At 35.7% G+C, this 20,260-nt stretch overlaps 1 protein-coding gene across 1 annotated transcript in view; it reads left to right on the plus strand.

The window, feature by feature from the left end:
* The window catches only part of LOC141365295 (CAP-Gly domain-containing linker protein 4-like), a 110,412-nt gene extending 94,319 nt beyond the window's left edge, over positions 1-16,093 (plus strand). Inside the window, exons 12-14 of the mRNA XM_073869491.1 lie at positions 3,095-3,159; positions 11,029-11,104; positions 13,035-16,093. Of these exons, the coding sequence (XP_073725592.1) occupies positions 3,095-3,159; positions 11,029-11,104; positions 13,035-13,428 (535 nt within the window). The 3' untranslated portion in view covers positions 13,429-16,093. The remainder of the gene's footprint in view (positions 1-3,094; positions 3,160-11,028; positions 11,105-13,034) is intronic.
* The last annotated feature ends 4,167 nt before the right edge of the window (positions 16,094-20,260 follow it).

Raw genomic sequence — 20,260 nt, forward strand, 5'->3', positions numbered from 1 at the left:
TCACGTGTTACGTCGTGGGCAGGTTGTAGGTAACGGAGTGAGCTATGACAGCGACCTCATCAGACGTTTCCTAAAAATAAACATTGTTCACGTGTTGCGCGGCTCGAGTCCGAGTCGAGTCTGAAGTCTTTGAGGGTCAAGTCTCAAGTCGAGTCTGAAGTCACTGTGTGTGCGACTTAAGTCGCACTCGAGTCCGAGTCTCAAACTCGAGTCCCCATCTCTGGTCGCCACGTGTACTGAAACAACTCTTAGCACGTGCAATGGCGGTGGGCCCACTCACACATACACACACTCACGTTTCAGTTACTCACAGTACTGCTTGGAACGAAGAAAAAACACGTTGCAGGCCTGTATTAGTCTTGCAAAAACATTGAGTGCGCTGAACAAACTGGCAAAACATTGAGAGCGTGGAAATACTTCGGTCCGGACGATGCTCACGTGCAGCGCGATTCACAGACAGAACCTCCAGCATAAGCTCACCGTGGCTTACTATCTCGGCTACCTCCGATCACGCGTCCGCTCCTTTCCTCCCGCTCCGTCAGACGGGTCTCCGGCTTCTTTTCTCACTCATATTTCGCGTAACAACCCCCCGATCAGTTTCATGGAGTTTTTCACTCTTTTTTCGCGTTATATCTTTATAAAGCGCTCAAGCGTCCTCTCTTTCACACCTGTCCAGCGAGAGAGCGAAATCAACTTCCCGCACTCTCACTCACGTTCCCTCTCTTGGTCACGTGCATCCGTTGCCATACCGACAGCCAATCACTATTCACTATACAGCATTAATACTCAAGTGACCAATAAAATGTAATAAAAAGTCTTACATTATTAAACCTTTGATAATATTATTATTTAACTAAATAATAAACTTTAACTTACATCACTGTCATGACATAAAATCACAAATAGTAATCTCCTTTTAATAATGTAAAATGAATTGAATATTTCCTTCTTTAGAAATCAAGGTTTTCTATTATTTATTTAAAGTGAATGAGCGTTTACTTGTTTAATAACCATATGACTCATGTTTGAATAAGAGATTAATCATAACCTCAATTTTTTCATTACATTAGAATACCCAAGTTTAACACTGGGCTACATAAAGACAAACCTCAATTTTTTCATTACATTAGAATACCCAAGTTTAACACTGGGCTACATAAAGACATTTGAAATTAGATTTTAAGATGGTGTCTCAAATTTACAGTTTTTTTAACTGGAGACAAATTGGAACAGCAGTACTTTAGCAAGCAAGGTTGTTCCAAATGCATGAATGTAAATGTAAAATGTGACTGTATAATTTAATAAAGGACTGGTATTTGCTTATAAACGTATCACTGTTACTATTGCTTATACTTAAGGTTTGTTTAAATTATTAAATAATAACTGAAAGATATTACTTGAGCAGTAGTGCTGTGCTTTTGAATGTCTGCATGGCAATGATTCAAATGTGTTTATATGTATGTATTATATGCTTATATGTATAAGGCTGTGGTTACCTGCCATATCACAGTTGTGCAAATATTCAGCAAAACATAACTCTTGCATGTGAGAGATCACATAAGTTTTGGATTTTCACCTTAACTTTGATTATTAATGATCTTATGTTAAACCTCATTTACCTTTTTTATGTACTTTTTCTCTCAATCACTCTTTCATTACAGCTCTAATCCTTCTCATTGGATTTCATCTGCCCTCCATTTGTCCCTCAGTACCTTTTAGGGCTTTTATTCCTCTGTTAGTTATTCAACAAATGGCCAATGTTCGTCTCCATCTGTCATGAATCATGTATTCTTAATTCAAAACCAGTCACCTATCCAATATTCCTCTTTCCGATTCCCACTGCATTTCTCAAAAATCAGCTGACTGGCTGATAAGCAGATTGTTCTAAAAGCTTTTTCGCTTCTCTTATGGCACTTTCCCATTATATAGTACCCCACGGTTTGGTTTGGGTTAGGTCGGGTCAGCTCACCTCACTTTGGCTTGGTTAGCTCTTCCATCGAGTTTAGTAACACTTCGGAGTGGGAGGGATTATAGGCGTGTCTTTTATTTGCACTACCTACTGCTGTGACATCATACACACGAGAACGATGTCGTACATTCCCATACATTCATTTAATTTCTCAGTCCACAACAAAATTAATTAATTAATTAATTTTGACCACCTCAAATAGATGTTTGCACATCTTGTTTATCACTACCTCTGTCTCACATGACAGTTTCTGTACAAACACCAGTGGCGTCACTCAACGCGCTCCGCTGAGCCTCATTTAAGTTGCATTTAAACATATATGCAGACATACGCGTATAAACTGTTATGGTTTTCCTGATTCTCAACCTGTGGATGTTCAACCATGCTCGGGTCGCTTAAAAATAAAAAAGTACTAAAAAATGTATTGGGTACTATGTACTGCACTCAGTGGAAAAGTCCCCAAAAGTAAGCTGACTCGACCTGACCCAAACCATGGGGTACTATGCAATAGAAAAGCACCATTAATTAGCCCTCAGGGCAGTCAGAGACACACCACCAGCTAAACCAATGGTGAGCCCCCACCTACTACCTACTTCAGATTCTATTTCATTTAGTCAGCTTTCTTTTTTTCTAAAAAAAAAAAAACCCTGCCTGCTGCCCATCCACCTGCACTCTGCAGTAAGGATTTGCCTTTTCTTTCTTAATACACACTTTGTGATTCATGAGTACACTTTTTCCAAATTAAAATGTGAGTTTATCATTATCATTCAATAAAACGTTCTCCCCCTCTGAAACAAATTTCTTTATCAGCTGATATTACCTACAACCCATCACATACAGTATTAATACTCATGTAGGATATGTACTTGCAAATATTGATGCATTTGGAAAAAGTAGCATTTTTATTAGGGTACATCAGATTGTTTGTGATAACTTTAATATGCATTTGTCAGAATAAACCCTTGTGACTGTCACACTTTTAAAACTTATACATTTGTTGCTTAACTGTAAACAAAGTAAACTCAAGGGTAACATAAGTTTCTTGATAGTTTTCTAGCAGAACGTCAGTTGTAAAAATGATTTGAAAGAAATCATTTTGAACATTTACTTTGTTTTAACTAACAGGATTCATGGCTCAGTGGACTGTTTGTCAGAGCTGTCCTCATCTCGGATGAACTATCCTTTTACAGGTGAGCTATCCAATGCATCTGCTGTCTTATTCGCTTTTTAGACTAGAGAAGGTTTAGACATTTCTTGTTTCTATCACATTAGGCTGTTGATTGATGATGTTAGATATGTTCTTTTTTAAAGGAATAGTTCATTTAAATATATAAAAATCTCTTACAATTTACTTACCCTCATGCAATGCCAGATGTATTTTGTTTCCTTTGAAAGCACAACTTTTAAAATAGAAAGAGCATTTGAGATTGGCTTCTTTTCAAGGACAGAAAAGATAAGGATAGAAAAATAGAAAAATATATTAAATTCTGTATTAGTAAGTGAGGTGGCGGAAGATAGGTTTCAGCAGATTCTTAAAGATGGATACAGAATCAGCAGATCTTGTCACAACCGGTACATCATTCCACATATGTGGAACAGATTCGGAGAAGGTACGTGATAATGTTTTTTCTCTTTTTGGGATTGCACCCCAAGATGTCGCTTGTTGGCAGAGTGCAGGGATCTAGAGGGTACATAAGTTTGTATAGCGAGAGAAGGTAAGGGGGTGCTGACCCAGTGGTGGTTTTAAAGGCAAGGAACAGATATTTGAATTTGATGCAAGCTACAATAGGAAGCTAGTTGCCATGTTTCCATGATTTGATGTGCATTATGAAGCATCGCATCAAAAACGACTGAAGGACACAGGTAATTTTGATCAAATATCCCTTAATTCGCTAAAAAGTTTTTAAGCTCACTTGAGGTGGTCTCTGAATTATGTGAAAAATCGTAAATGTGAATAATGGCATATTAATAATTATTATAATATATTATAATAATGTAGCGATTCAGCGGGGGAAATTAAAATGTTATTTAAAATATTATTGAACCTCCTACGGAAGTATGCTAAGGGAATCCCAGATTTTAGCTCAAAAGGGAATTCTAATTAACTATAATTAACAATACAAATGTATAGGTTTTACCTGATTTAGCAGACTTAATAATAACAATTAATTAATGCATTTGTCCATCAAATACAGTATACCCATAATTGTACATTAACTCTAAGAAACATTAATACGTTTTATTAATATGTTAACCCTTTAAGGTTTTAAGTGATGTATAAATTATATCTGTATGTCCAAAATCAGCAGAGTATGTATGAATCTTATAACAGTGTACAATTAGAAAAGTAAAGAATGCATTTACAAAATATGTTGTCACAAGTTGACCTTTCACATGTGCAGAAAATTTTGTTGTGTAGCTTCAAGTGCAATTTCTACTGGCATTTTAGTCTCCGTCCACAGTATACATGACTGTAAAAACATGAAACATAACCATTCACGCACACTGGGCAACTCTATAAACATATTACTCTAATAGCTGACCTCAAATATGTGTCTTATATTTTTCAATAAATATTTCAACATTTCTATTTTAAGTTGTAAAGTGAGATGAATATGTTTGGAAGTTGAGTGCAGGGCTCGGTAGGCTACTATACAGTTGAAAGAAAAAGTATGTGAACCCTTTGGGCTTACTTGGATTTCTTCATAAATTGGTCATAAAATGTGTTCTGGGGCCTCATTTATAAACATTGCGTACGCACAAAAGAAGGCGTACGCCACTCTCTACGCAATAGTTGTTATTTATAAAAAGCAAACTTGACGGGAAAATGTGCTGTCCGTCACGCAAGCTCTGACCAAGGCGTACGCATAAAAACGGGTGAAATGAGAAATGGCGACACCGTCGGCAGATGGAAGAAACACGTGAAAGTGAAAGTGACAACACTGCCTCTCATAAATAACATGAAGACTTCACAAAGCAAGTCTTACAATTAACAGCCTACACGAACACCCGTTTGATCGATCAGCAGTGAAACAAAAAAATAAAGAAATCGAAAATTACAACAGAAATTTAAATGAACACATATTTGCTTAAAGAAAAGTGAAATATGTTCTGCAATAATATTGGCATGTTGTGCAATTCATCCTCATAAAGAATATAGTTCACAGAACGAAATAATGTACAAAACTTATATTCTCGTCAATGTGTGCGTCTGGCGGAGCAGATATAGATGCAATTGCATAGACAGATAGATAGATAATTAAGGAGATATATAGATAGATAGATAAATAAATAGATAGATGTATTAATTGTCATCTGGGGAAAGTTGTTTTCATAGTAAACCATATCTTCATAATCTACGGAATTATGGTATTCATGCATATGCCTTTAGTGTGTTTTATTTTTGATAAAACAATGTATGGCGTATGTCTAAACCATTAAGAAAGCAACAAGAAATTACATTTGCGCTGAACAATGTCCCCTTTCCCCCACCCGTGGCAGACACACTCTGGCGATGGAGTGCTAGACGTTTTTGTGCCTCGACTTTGATGTCCGACCATTTCTTTTTTATTTTATTTTAGAGGTTGTGAGGCTACAGCATTTACGGAGTCTGCCACCGTTTGCCACTCAAGTGCCTTTTTTGGCATTAGTAATGCCCACACTGTGCCCTCCAAACAACATTTTTCTCCTCTTTTCCACCTCGCCTACGATAACTTCTACTTCACATTGAGTGAAGTTACGTTTTTTTGATTTCCTCTCTGTGTTTGCCATGATTTCGCAATCAATGCATATTAACTTGTGGGCGTTTCACGGACTATTTATGGACAACTATGGGCGTGTCATGAAGCCGCAAAAGCTGCGCTACATTTAGAATTGATTGTGATTTATTAAGGGAAAATGCGTAGGATGTGCGTGCGCACGGTTTTATAAATCCGATTATTTCTGTGCGTACGCGCGTCCTATGTTTCATCCGTACGCCACTTCCGACGCAAATCCTACGCAAAGTTTTATAAATGAGGCCCCTGATCTTCATATAAGTCACAACTATCGAGAAACACAGTCTGCTTAAACTAATACCGCACAAACATTATACGTTTTCGTGTTTTTATTGAACACAACATGTAAACATTCATAGTGCAGGGTGGAAAAAGTATGTGAACCCTAGGCTAATGACTTCTCCAAGAGCTAATTTGAGCCAGGAATCAGCCATCCTGGGGTCCAATCAATGTGATGAGATTGGATGTGTTGATTAAAGCTGCCCTGTCCAATAAAAACGCACACCAGAGTTTGCTGTTCTGAAGAAGCATTGTCTGATGTGAACCATGCCTCGCACAAAAGAGCTCTCAGAAGACCTACGATCAAGAATTGTTGACTTACATAAAGCTGGAAAGGGCTACAAAAGTATATCTAAAAGCCCTGATGTCCATGTGTCCACGGTAAGACAGATTGTCTACAAATGGAGAAAGTTCAGCACTGTTGCTACACTCCCTAGGCGTGGTCGTCCTGCAAAGATGACTGCAAGAGCACAGCGCAGAATGCTCAATGAGGTGAAGAAGAATCCTAGAGTGTCAGCTAAAGACTTACAGAAATCTCTGGCACATGCTAACATTTTTGTTGACAAATCTAAAATAAGGAAAAAATTAAACAAGAATGGACTTCATGGGAGGACACCATGGAGCACAAACATTGCAGCACGTTTGAAGTTTGCAAAAAAGCACCTGGATGTTCCACAGCACTAACGGCAAAACATTCTGTGGACAGATGAAACGTTTAAAAAAGTTTATCAAGACATTTTGCAGGAAAACTTAAGACCATCTGTCTGCCAACTGAAGCTTAACAGAGGATGGACGATGCAACAGGACAACGACCCAAAGCATAGAAGTAAATCAACAACAGAATGGCTTCAACAGAAGAAAATACGCCTTCTGGAGTGCCCAGTCAGAGTCCTGACCTCAACCCGATTAAGATGCTGTGGCATGACCTCAAGAGAGCGATTCACACCAGACATCCTAAGAATATTGCTGAACTGAAACACTTTTGTAAAGAGGAATGGTCCAAAATTTCTCCTGACGGTTGTGCATGTCTGATCTGCAACTATAGGAAACGTTTGGTTGAGGTTATTGCTGCCAGGAGGGTCAACCAGTTATTAAACCCAAAGTTTCACATACTTTTCCCACCCTGCACTATGAATGTTTACATGTTGTGTTCAATAAAAACATGAAAACGTATAATGTTTGTGCGGTATTAGTTTAAGCAGAAACTAATGTTTCTCTATTGTTGTGACTTAGATGAAGATCAGAACACATTTTATGACCAATTTATGAAGAAATCCAAGTAAGCCCAAAGGGTTCACATACTTTTTCTTTCAACTGTATGTAATGATTGAGCTGGGAGGTGAGCCCTAACACATATGAAAAGGCTAAAACCAAATTAATCATCATTAGAGCTCCCCTATCAGGCTGGATTACAGAAGGACACTAGACCTCATACCACTAGCAAAATATCAATATATGTTAAACTTTTTTTCTTTCCCAGTGTTTTATCAACCTAGTAAATGTGAAAAAGATCAACCCAGTAACTAAGTTTTGGTAAACCATTCTCTGCAAGTATGTGAAAAAATAGGTCAGTGTTTTCCAACCCTGGTCCTCGGGCACCCCCTCCCAGAAAGTTTTAGATGTCTCCTTATTTAACACACCTGTTTTAACTCATCAGCTTGTTAGGGACACATGTTTACCATTTTGGAAGGAGGCTGATGAGTCAAATCAGGTGTTTTAAATAAGGAGACATCTAAAACTTTCTGGGAGGGGATGCCCGAGGACCAGGATTGGGAAACACTGAAATAGGTCATTGAAATTTGGCTCCCCCTGTAATGTCAGAAGGGGATTATACTGCCCCTTAATCTGCACTATTCAACCATGACACTGCCATTTAGTGCAGATATCAGCTAATTTGCATTTAAAAACACACACCCAAAGCGGCACATTTTTGCTCACACCTACAAAGTGGCAATTTTATAAAAATTATCTCTATAATATTTTGAGCTAGAACTTCACATGTACCCTTGGGACACCAAAGATTTATTTGACATCTTAAAAAGTCTTGTGAAATGTCCCCATTAAGATCTACTGTATAATGAAGAATATAAAATCATGTTACACATCAGATATTTTAAATTAAAATAATATTAGTGCCGTTAAAATGAATTTGCGTTAACACATTAAAATGTTAATTTTGACAGCCCTAGTTTTAATATATAATTTTAAGTGTATATATTTTTTGTGGATTTACTTAAATTAGCTTTTTTTGGTACTTTCAAATGTAGGAATTTAACCCCCACTTCTGGTCTGGGAAAAATCTGCTATATATATATATATATATATATATATATATATATATATATATATATATATATATATATATATATATATTAGGGCTGTCAAAATTAACGCAAATTCATTTTAACGCCACTAATTTTATTAACGGAGATTAACGCAACGTGCAATTTTTGTTTGACCCTTGGTCCAGCCCATAGTTGAATGAACAGAGACGCAGACAAATGTGACTCTCTCAAGTAAAAGGTTTTCATAGAAATAAGAACATTAAGCAAATCGTCTACCAAATCCAATGCTCTAAATGCTCGTTGGACATCTGATATGATCTTTATTTATACGTCTGAGAGGTGTAACGTTACCGTCCTCCTAATGCTTAATCTAATACAAAAATGCGTCTCAATTCATTTTGGTTTCGCTTTTATGCATGACTTAGAAAATAGACTGCAGGACTTGCTTGATGTTAAAAGAGTCATTAAGAGAGATAAAGTTCGGTACCTGATTAATGTTAAAGAGTTATTAAGAGCGACAAGACTCAAAAGCGATCCCCTCACGCTGGCTGACTGATATCTGAAGCGCGTGCACACAGACGCGCGAGTGCGCGACCCGGATATATAGACATCTACACAAAATTACAGTTTTACAAATATCTGTTTTGATAAGAATTCACGCAGGTAGGCTCTATAATCTGTTATGTTTTAAGTAAATGTTTGGTTAACTGTTGGGTAAAACTATCTGATGTGTAACATTATATTAGATCACTTAGATTTTAAGCAGTCTGTCTCAATGTCAATCAAACAAAAGAAAAAAAAGTTGAACATACATTGATGATGTTTTTGCTTTGTGTGTGCTAAATCTATTAGTTTTACCAGTGATTTTAAGGTATTGATGTGGTAATTTAAGGTATGGATGTGGAAATGTTTGTGGTAATTTGACTCTTTCAACTTCAAACACGTGTAGTTCTGTCATATTTTGTTATATTTCAAAAAATCATGAATTGTTCTATTTTTTAATAGATAATGTCAAAATATGAACAACTATTTTTTTTTAAATTTGCTAATTCCGACTCAATTTGCCAGCACATGTCACAAATGATGCAGCAGCAAACAAAAATGGAGAAAGAAAAATCTTCTGAAAGGAAAATTCATATACAAAACAATGGCTGGTGATTCTGTTAAAATGTAAACAGGCTGTTGTTAACATACATTTGCATAAAGCATTTATATGTATATATGATTAGAATATTAAAAACCTGAAAAGTGTTAAATTAGGGTAAATTTAGAATGGATAAAAATGTGCGATTAATTTGCGATTAATCACAGTTAACTCATGAAATCATGCGATTAATCTATATTAATTTTTTTAATCTATTGACAGCCCTAATCTATATTTGGGTGTTTTCTAAGCATCCAGTTTATTTGTGAATTAAAGGTGACAAGAGATCACTCCCTCTTCAAAGAGCTGTAGTCTTCAGTGTAAATGCATCACGCTGCTAAAATATGGTGATTAAAACTACTTTAAATGTTATCTTAAAATAATTTGAAAGTATTATTTATGATCATACAAATATACAATAAAACATGCTACTCCTTACCTGAACTCACGTTTAGTCTCTTGGGTGCGCTTATGCATTGTCAATAAGAGCAATTGTAGAGTTGGACATATTTACATGTTCTTTTCAAATACATCTTAATATGCACAATTTTTTACTGAATATTTTTTTACTTTTGTGTTTTCTTGACTCTTCCTCGACAGTATTTAAAAAAGTTGTCAGCCAGCTCCAGCATTTTTTATGATTTTCACAAAAGTTTAATGGTTTCCAGAAAATGTTTTTCTTTAAATACATAAACATACATTTTATCAAATGAACAGACCCTCTGCTTTGAAACAACAAAAATATTATACTATCTTAATTTCTTCTATTTTTATCACCTCTCAAATATGGGTAGGTTTCTTAAAAAAATGGAACAAAAGGCTGAGATAATTTCATTTTTATAAATGACTTTTGAGAAGAGACACTATGAAACAAAAACTCGCCCCCACTTTTCAAACCACTGAAAACGCATACTGTAGCCTACAGACATAGGCTATGTTACAATAAAATTAGCGTAACATATACTTTTGTATTAGCAATGGAACACGTCAATCAGCGGAAGAGCAAGACCAAGGACACAAAGTTACAGGCATCACTTCACGCGACAGCTTTGTTTTATATCAGGACTCAACAATGGCACGAAAGAAGAAGTGTGTTTTTGGATGTGAGGAGAAGAAAGCCAGCATTGTGGAGACAATGGAAATAGTTTGTTTATTCGGGGTAGCAGCGGAGTTTTGTGTGTGTGTGTTTGTTTAACGCTGTATTTCATTGAAAAGTCCCAACCAGGTCACGAGTTGAATGCGGTAGTAAGACTTCTGTGTTATGTTGGAAATATGCGTGTACGTGCATATTATATAAACAACACAATCATGTAGTAAGTCACCAGTTATCCAGTCAGTGTTGTGTAAAGTGTTGACTCGTGACTCACTCCTCCCGCAGCTAGTAACTCTTCCTTCCAAATTTTTTTTGTATGTTATTGGAAAAAATCAGTAAAGCTAATGTGTCTTTAATAAATCTGATAAAACTAAAGACTCTTCGGAGTAGGCTATTAATGTACACTTCCAACTATTTTATTTAATTTATGCTTCATATTTGGGTGAACTACTTTTTTAAATGTTTGTTTTTGATTTATTAAGGAATGCGTCGCACTCTTAGCACATCCTCAGCTATTGCGACACAGAGAGAACCAAGTCGGAAAGGTCAAGTTACAAGGTGGGTTTGATGTCATTTTTCAAACAAAACATTTTTTGTTGTTACCCTGTCTTACCCTGTCCTTCCATTTTTTTAATTTAGAACTGTAAAAAATGCATAGTGAGCTAAATAATCTAACACTTTAGACTTATATACTGTATTTAAAATATACGGTAGTACATAAATACAAGTCCTTTTTAGTGTTACTGATGGACACAGTTTTCATTTAGGAGGCTTTCTTGCGGCAGTTCTCCAGGCATTTTCACTCCATTCACTTAATCTGGTGCTCTCTTAACCTAATGCGCTCCGTAATTCACAGTTAAAGTCCTCCCCTTCCGCTCTCTATGAAAACAGTAGTGATTTGCTGACAGAATAACATTAGCGTAGCCTATAGTTTTATATTAGCTTGTTGTAAATGTCAACAATCCATTTCATGATATAAAAATGTACTAATAGAAAGCAACTTGACATTTATTATTGTATCTTGTCATTTTTCATTTAATATAATGGTTGTACACTATTAGTCCAAAACACTACATACAATAAGGTTTCACGTATCACTCTTTTTATTGTCCCTTCCCCATGAAAAAACCACGCCCACACATCAAATCCGCCCCTTCCACTCTCCACGAAAACAGCAGCGATGCCTGGTGGAAAGCAAGAAATACCGTAATAAACCATATATTGTCAAAAGGTGCAAGTTGTCTACTTCCAGTAGCTATCCTATTATTTTATAGTGCAAGTGGTTGAAGAGATACAGTCAGTGCTGGGCAGTAGCTTCACTACAAGTAGCGAAGCTAGTAGTTTAACTACATTTTTCAGTAGCTTGGCGGTAGCTTAGCTTCTTTCTAAATTAAATAGCTTTTCAGTAGCTAAGCTCTTTTTTTGACCAAGTAGTGAGGTAGCTTCCACACAAGCTACAATTTTCCAAACATTTCTGAAGTCGTCCTGAATTTGAGAATAAGCGTGCATTTGAATCGACACAGGACTTCATTTGTTTCCGTATTTTTGAGTTGTGCAGCCTTCATTCATACAAAACATTACCACTCGCATTCTGTGAAGACTCGTACTCTACCTCTGACTGTGTTATGTCATCAAGCCAAGCTAATATAAAAACATGTAATAAATATTACAATTGAAACTATTAATATAATGTGCTTTGGCGAGCACCTCACAGACTCTGTGCAGGCTACCTGCTGCCTGCGGGCCCACGTTGGAGACCCTTGTGTTAAGATTTGTCAGGGCCAGGTGTTTTTGAATGGAGGCAGCTCAGACATGCATTTTATTCTGGGAGTAGGATAAGTCCAGCAAACAGCCCCAAAATGTGAAGTACCTAGGCCTACATTATGCTTGTATTGCCTATAATTACAAAAATGATAAATTGAAACTGAATAAATAATTACATAATAAAGCTGGTTAAAAATAAAAAAGTAGCTATTGATGTAGCTTAGCTTGCTACATTTCCCAGGGGGGTAGCTTCAGTGTAGTGAAGCTTCATTTAATGTGAAGTAACTGGTAGCTTAGCTCACTACATTTTCCAAGTAGCTTGCCCAGCACTGGATACAGTTTAATAAATAGAGCTTGGTCCAATGTGTCGACACATCTTGTTTAATAGGGTTAAATAACAAATATAGGGTCAGTTTCCCAGACAGGGTTTATCCTGGTCCCAGACTAAAATGCATGTTTGAGCTAACTTAATTAAAAAAACAAAATTGTTCTGACATATCTTAACATATATCAGTGCCATTGTATTGTCTCAATATGCATACCAGAATTGTTTTTGTAAGGTTTGTTTTTTAAAATACTTTTTTTTTATTTTTAGTCCAGGATTAGTCTAAACCTTGTCCGGGAAACTGCCCCATAAAGCTCAGTTAATTCTATTGTATTGCCTTGTGTCCAGTTCAAAACCTCTTTGTCTTTTGTTCCTTTTCTCACTTGCCCCACTCCTCAGGAACCGATCAAGTAACTTGCGGCGACGTTGGAGCATTGTCAATGCCGGCTGGGGGATATCAAAGGCAAACAATAATGTTAGGTCTGTGCCTAACCGAGTGGGTGGCACCACCAGTTCCTCTGGCTCAGACGGCACTGTGAAACTGCACCTGGGCATGCAGGTCTTACTAATTAGTGCTAATGAAATGGGTACCATTCGTTACATTGGCACAGCTGACTTTGCCCCCGGCCTCTGGCTGGGTCTTGAACTGCGGAGCCCAAGGGGAAGAAATGATGGATCTGTGGGCAATCAACGCTATTTTAGTTGTCGGCCTGGCCATGGGGTGTTGGTAAGGCCCAGCAGGGTCACTTACCGTGGTATAAATGGAGCTAAGCTGGTCGATGAATGCTGCTGAGACATCTTTAGGTTAAGTTTGTTTTCTTGTAACACTTTAGCAAACCTGAAAGATATGTATTTAATACGGCTTTAGGCATCAGACTTTTATAGCTGATAAACTGTTTACTTCATTTTTTTTGTCTTCTGGTGTTAGTTTCAGCTAAACAAATACTGTGTACGAAATGTTCTATTTCAGATCTTCTTGATGAGAAAGTTTTGGCTAGATGTGCAAGTTCAAACAGGGTACAGTAAACAGTAGCAATTTCTGAGCACTTTAAAAAGAAAAGACTAAACTTAAACTGCAATCATTCCTTTTAGATTTGATAAAATAGTAAGCACTTTAATAGTATCATAATCTGAGAAAAAAAATCTAAAATGTATTATTCCACAGATGATGTAGCAGTTGTTGCTGACTGGGTTAATTACGTTTTCTTTTCTTTTTTGCATGTTAGACATACTACCCAGCAGAGAAATCAGCTCTATTAAGTCAAAGTCCATCTGAATTTACCATTAGTTATTGGATTAAACCCATATCAGAAACATTATTGTGCATGTAGTAGATGACTTCTAGAGTTTGTCAAGATTTAGAATTTCAAAGGCAACCAATTATTAACCGGATACATTGTAATTTACTGTTTTTATATAATGTAAGTTGTAGGTTTAACACTCTTCATATCTGATTGCATAAATATTATAGATTTTTTATTTATGATTATATGTTAATGATAAGAGTCTGCTATAGTCATTTTCCTAAAAAGTTTTTTTTCTGAGAAGAACATTGTTATTCAACTTCTCAAGGGTAACATTATATATTTGATCCATTCATTTCATGTGTATTTGTAATTGTATTTTTATTTCGATTTTCTATTATTTTCCTTATAGTTAAATACGAAAATGTTAAACAAAATTCTTAAGTCAACCATTAGTCTACATTTGAATTATTAAATGTAATGTGCATATGGTGTTTGTCAAATATTTCGAATAAAATACAGCGGCAAGAAAAAGTATGTAAACCCCTAGGAATATACTCATTTTCTACAGTGATTTGCCATAAAATGTGATCTGATCCTCATCTTGGTCACAACAATAGACAAACACAATATGCATAAGCTGACAACACACAAATAATTCTAGTTTATTGTGTCATTTTTTAAAACACCCATTAAACATTCACTGTGCTGGACGAAAATGTAAGTGAACCCTTGTATTAAATAGCTTGTTGAACAAACTTTTGCAGCAATTACTTTAAACAAGCGCTTTTAGTAGCTCTGAATCAGACCTGCACATCGTTCAGAAAGAATTTTTTGCCATTTCCCTTTACAAAAATGGATCAACTCGGACACATTTGTAGGATGTCTGGTGTAAGCCACTCTCTTGAGGTCATTCCACAGGCTAAGGTCTGGGGTTTGACTAGGCCACTCCAAATGGCGCATTTTGTTTTTCTTAAGCCAGTCTGTGGTGGATTTACTTTGATGCTTAAGGTCATTGTACTGCTGCATCAACAAACTTCTCCTGAGCTCAATGGGTGGACAGCCACCCTGACATTATCCTGTATGATATTTTGTTAAACTTGGGAATTCATTTTCCCCTCGATAATGCAAGTGGTCCAGGCCATGAGGCAGCAAAGAATGCCCAAATCATGATGTTCATTCACTATAATTCACTGTTGGGATGATGTTTTGATGTTGTTAAGCTGTGCCCTTTTTGCACCATAGTATTTTTCTTGAACAATTCAACTATTGTTTCATCAGGCCATAGTTGTGCTCTTTTGCAAACTTCAGGCTCTCAGAAATGGTTTTTGGGAGAGCAGCGGCTTCTAGCTGTTACTTGTGGGTTCATCTTTACTTCATTGATAATTTTGTGCTGTGCCTTAGGAGTCATCTTGGCTGTGTGCCCACTTCTAGCAAGGGTAGCTACAGTATTAAACTGTCTCCATTTATAGACATTTGAGATTGTTTTGTATCCCTTTTCAGCCTTATGGAGTGCAACAACTCTTGATCGGAAATCTTGGTTCATAAGAGCTGATGCGTCTGAAGGACAGCATTCTCTAAAATGTTTGAGTGACTTTTAATCAATTAAAGTTGCACTAAACCACACTAATTTTATTTTGGACTCCAGTTTGCCAGCTTCTGACACAAATTAGCTTTCATTAAAGTAATTAGTCTATGGGTTTACTGACATTTTCCTCCAGCACTGTAAATGTTTAATGGGTGTTTTCAAAAAACAAGGTGGAATTGTGTCTCATTTGGTCTTATTTGAAAGCAGATACTTGGACGTTTATTTAGAAGTCAAAATTAGTTACTGTCATAATGAAAAAAGTTCTAATTTATCTTGATTTAAGATCTTAAGTTTTTAATAACTCCACAAAACTTATATGAAATACTTCTATAAAACTGCCCATGGAGCAATCTAGAAGTGCACTGCAGATAAAGCCACAGGTCTTTCTGTCCCTGTTCTGTTTCAAATCTGAAGATGATACCTCTAAAATCTGTATTTTATAAAATGTTTTTTAATCCATGTCATGTGAATTTATTTAGAAAAAACAAAATGCTAAGCTAATGTTTGTTTATTTACATCTTGTTGATTTACAAGTTTATTGTCCTATTGTTCCATGTTTTAGACAGATCCATAAAATATAAGCATCCAACTCTTAATCTGGCATATGTCTGTCTAAATATTTATTCTTTTATTATTATGATTATTTGCTCACAATTTTTGTTCAGTGTTTTAATTCTTCCTCTCTTTGATCAAGTCTCAATTCGCTTTCTTTGTAGAGTATAAAATGCCTTTTTTTACAAAAAAACTTTAGCAGTCGAAATTATTCCTAAAACGTATATCTCATATCTCCAGTGCATGACAGTGGGTGTTTACAGAACAGCTAGTACGATAGCTTAGCACACCATCAAAACATGACAAATAAAGGGATTTATAATAAAACTCACTTTATAACATTAAAAATCATTTAAACAACTATGATGTGGCTTCGGATCACAAAGTGAGACAGAAAATAAACTATTTTATGCTATTTATGATAAAGGCTATGCTCGATTAGCATAGCATTATAAATATACAGTATTGTTATGAAAATACTCGACATAGCGTGAAGAACACAGATAAACCATATATAATCTCAATCGTGTTTAGTGTATCCATGCTTTAAAACATCTTTATTTGCCTGTTAATGTTATTGAACAAAACAATGAAATCCACATAACTGTTCTTGGACACGACTGACCTCTAACACCTGAGTGGTGTCCGAAACCGTTCCCTATCCACTATATAGTGCACTTTATCGGGTGTCGGACATTTTGGCCCTGTCACAATATTCACATTAAGCTCTAAGGTCTTCCTCAAAGTGGACACTTGTTGAAAGTGCACTTAGCAGAGTAAGTGCGCAAGGGCCCGAAGCTGTGAAGAGCATAATTGGAACAGTTTTGCACACGTCACTATCTACGTCATTTCTGATCTGGGGCTGGATTCACGAAAACATTCAGACAAAAAATATGAAATTTCTTTAGATAAATTATAAGAAATTGGTAAGAATGTTACTTAGTGCAATTTTCAAACATTTAAGTTGTTCTCAAATATTTACTTAAGAACATCTTAAATGTTTATCTTAAGAATAAAATGACAAGCTTTGAAATGAATTATTCTACCCTGCTCATGAGGTTATCCGTCCATTCATCTTTTAACCACCTTGTAATCATTAAAGCGATATATACTACCAGGGTTGCCAGGTGATTTCTTTGAAGTGAGATTTCTCCACAAGCATGCGCATGCAGCGGCCTACACTGTAAAAAATAAATTGTTGGCTCAATTAATTATTTTTTAGTAACTAGTTCCACAGAAATTTTACGTTCACTAATTTTCTGACTCCAAAGTGTTACCTGGATTGTTGTTTTTTAGTTGGCCCAAACTTGACTCAAATATAAAAAAGTATGTTTGCTCAACTAGCTTTATAGTTCATTCAACTAAAATGTTTTAATCAGTTGAATCTTTAAGTTTTTACTCAATGTTTTATGTGTTACTTCAATTAATATTTTTTATTTGGGAATTTTTAATAAACTTTTTTAAATTATTTATCAAATCATTTATGCTGGTGTTGTTAACATAATTAACTTCAGTCACATAAAAACAAAAGCTTTATTCACTTATCATACAGACTGAACATACAGAATTAAGTCTTCTTTATAGAGGGCATAAAACAGTCCAAAAAGCACTCCAAAGTCAGTCAGAACATCTGCAGGGCCATTTAGGAAAACTTCTTTCGCCATGTATCCCTCTGGTCTGCCTCTCCACATCATCACCGTTCTGGTTTGATAAACAGAGGAATATAAGTACACACACATACTGTACATAAATACATGTTTAATATAATAAAGCTTGACGGTGAAAGACTTTGTTCCCTAAAATTGCCAATTTTCCCTCAGACATCACACGTAATTGAATTAACCACTATAGGGCGGTTTTCTCGGACAGGGCTTATCACTGACTAAAATACTGACATCTCTTAACATATGAGTGCTATTGTTTTGTCTCAAAATGCATGCCAGTATTGTATTTTATAAGGTTTGTTTGTAAAAATGTCCCAATTATAATTAAGACGAAGTCCTAAACCCTGCCCGGTAAACCAACCCTATATCCAGGCTATCTTAACTAAAAATAGCTCCACTTTAACTCGGACACATAACATAACACACCTTTATATAACTTATATCTTTACAAAAACGTTGAGTATTTGGGTCTTTGCCGATTAATATAGTCTAAAATTAACATTTATTTACAAACACTGACGTGAACTTGAGTGAGTGATTCCGGCTGTTACGTTGCGGATTGATCTCAGATGAAATGACCTGTGATTGAGATCCTTCCGAGTTAAGACATTTTAAATTCAATACACACGCACATACTGTACATACACACACGCGCGCGCGCACACGGGTACACACACGGGTATATTTAGAAGTTTTATTTAAGATTGTTATGATATTGGGACTATTTCTCCACCCGCTCCTTCAGCTCTGAAGTTCAAATTCGCATGCAGTCCGGTTATAACAAATGTAAAAGATATGAAACATCACTCAACAGCGATATTAATTAAGTGCAATCCTAAAATATGATTTAAAACATAACCCTTTCATTATTAAGTATGAGAAATTAAAATGAATTAAATCACGTTTAAACGCCACAGAGATATCAGAGCCAGCAGTCGATTTCTGATGCACTTGCCGAGGCGAGGCTGCGCTGGGCGGGGTGTGAGCGCTTAAGCGCCGGTGATTTTCTGGAGCTCTTCTGTGGCTCTTCTCTGTCTGAAAGTGTCCGAGCACATTTTAAATAGACGCTATCTTTATTAAACAACCACATATTTAAACTTAAAGCACATACATTCACGCCTGAACAACTCTTACAATTAAATTTTGTGACCAAATAACAGTAATATTATGAGCATTTTGTTGTCAGGAAACATAGCTGTCATAAGTCCACATATTGACCAGATTTGTCTTAATTAGTTCAGTCAACACTAGCCATTCTGAATGTTGACTGGATTTGAAAATAACCATTCATTTAATGTTTTAAACACAAATTTATCTAGACTTAAAATAATATGTCTTCTCAACTAGCTCAAACAAGAAAATTGGTTTAACTTATATATTTTTGCCCGTCCAACGTTTCATTAATTGGATTTTTTACAGTGTACACTCTTAGAAAGGATGTGTTAAAATGGACACAAACCGTGTTAAATTCTGACACATCCATGGGTGACTTCTGGGACAACGCGGGTTGTGCTATTTTTTACACATTTACTGTGTTAATGATTTTAACACAGTAAATGTGTCTGGAAGGTTAACACAAAGATGTGTAAACATGTGTAATGTTTACACAATTACTGTGTTAATGATTTTAACACAGTAAATGTGTCTGGAAGGTTAACACAAAGATGTGTAAACATGTGTAATATTTACACATTATGTGCTGTTCTTGGCTACACGCATTGTGTTAGGAACACATATAAATTCTTACACTAAAAAAATATTTTCATTTGACACAAAAGTCATGACAACAAAAAATTTGACTTCAATTGATATCAATCCATTACAATACATTTTATTTTATAACAATTTATATCAAGTCAATGGATACAAACATACGCATTTAAAGACCATTTAAAGCAATATAAAATGTGTTTTAATACATTTTTCTAATTTCATTAGACAACATCAGTGTTCGAATTGAAGGGGGTCTGGGGGGGTCCCGGACCTCCTATGAGCCTTTAGGGACCCCCCATAAAGCACAAAAATATAAATTAGGGGGGTCCCCTGGTTTTATTAACATTAAAATACTACATTAATTTAAAATTCTCGTTGTAAGCTGCCACAAAGCGATACTGTTTGTTATTTGTCCCTTATTTCGAAATAAACGAATCCAAAAGATTTCTGTCTGAAATAAATGTAAACACTCAAGTGCGCCCCACGCTGTTTTCTGGAGGAATCGACAGACGAGTCAATAGCTGTCTCTGCGTGGATGATTTTCACCTCGTTGATGGTAAGATGGAATTCTTTATTGATTTATGACGTTGTACCGAATTTACCAATACTGACTAAGCGTTTGTGTTGTAACTGAAAAGTTATTAGGATATTTATATAATTTTGATATACAAGAAGTCTTTCTTTCATGCTATTTTACACACGTTAGCTCATTGTCATTTGTGATTAGCAACAGGAAATGTGACACATTATATTAGACTTTTAAAAAGTTTACCTCTGTTTATGTGCTTAAAGCAACACTATGTAGCTTTTTTACCTTTAAATAATGTCTCTAAAATTATTTCAGTGATAGATTAACTTTTAACT

The sequence above is a fragment of the Misgurnus anguillicaudatus genome, chromosome 7 (assembly GCF_027580225.2).
Source record: "Misgurnus anguillicaudatus chromosome 7, ASM2758022v2, whole genome shotgun sequence".
NCBI classification, from domain to species: Eukaryota; Metazoa; Chordata; class Actinopteri; order Cypriniformes; family Cobitidae; genus Misgurnus; species Misgurnus anguillicaudatus.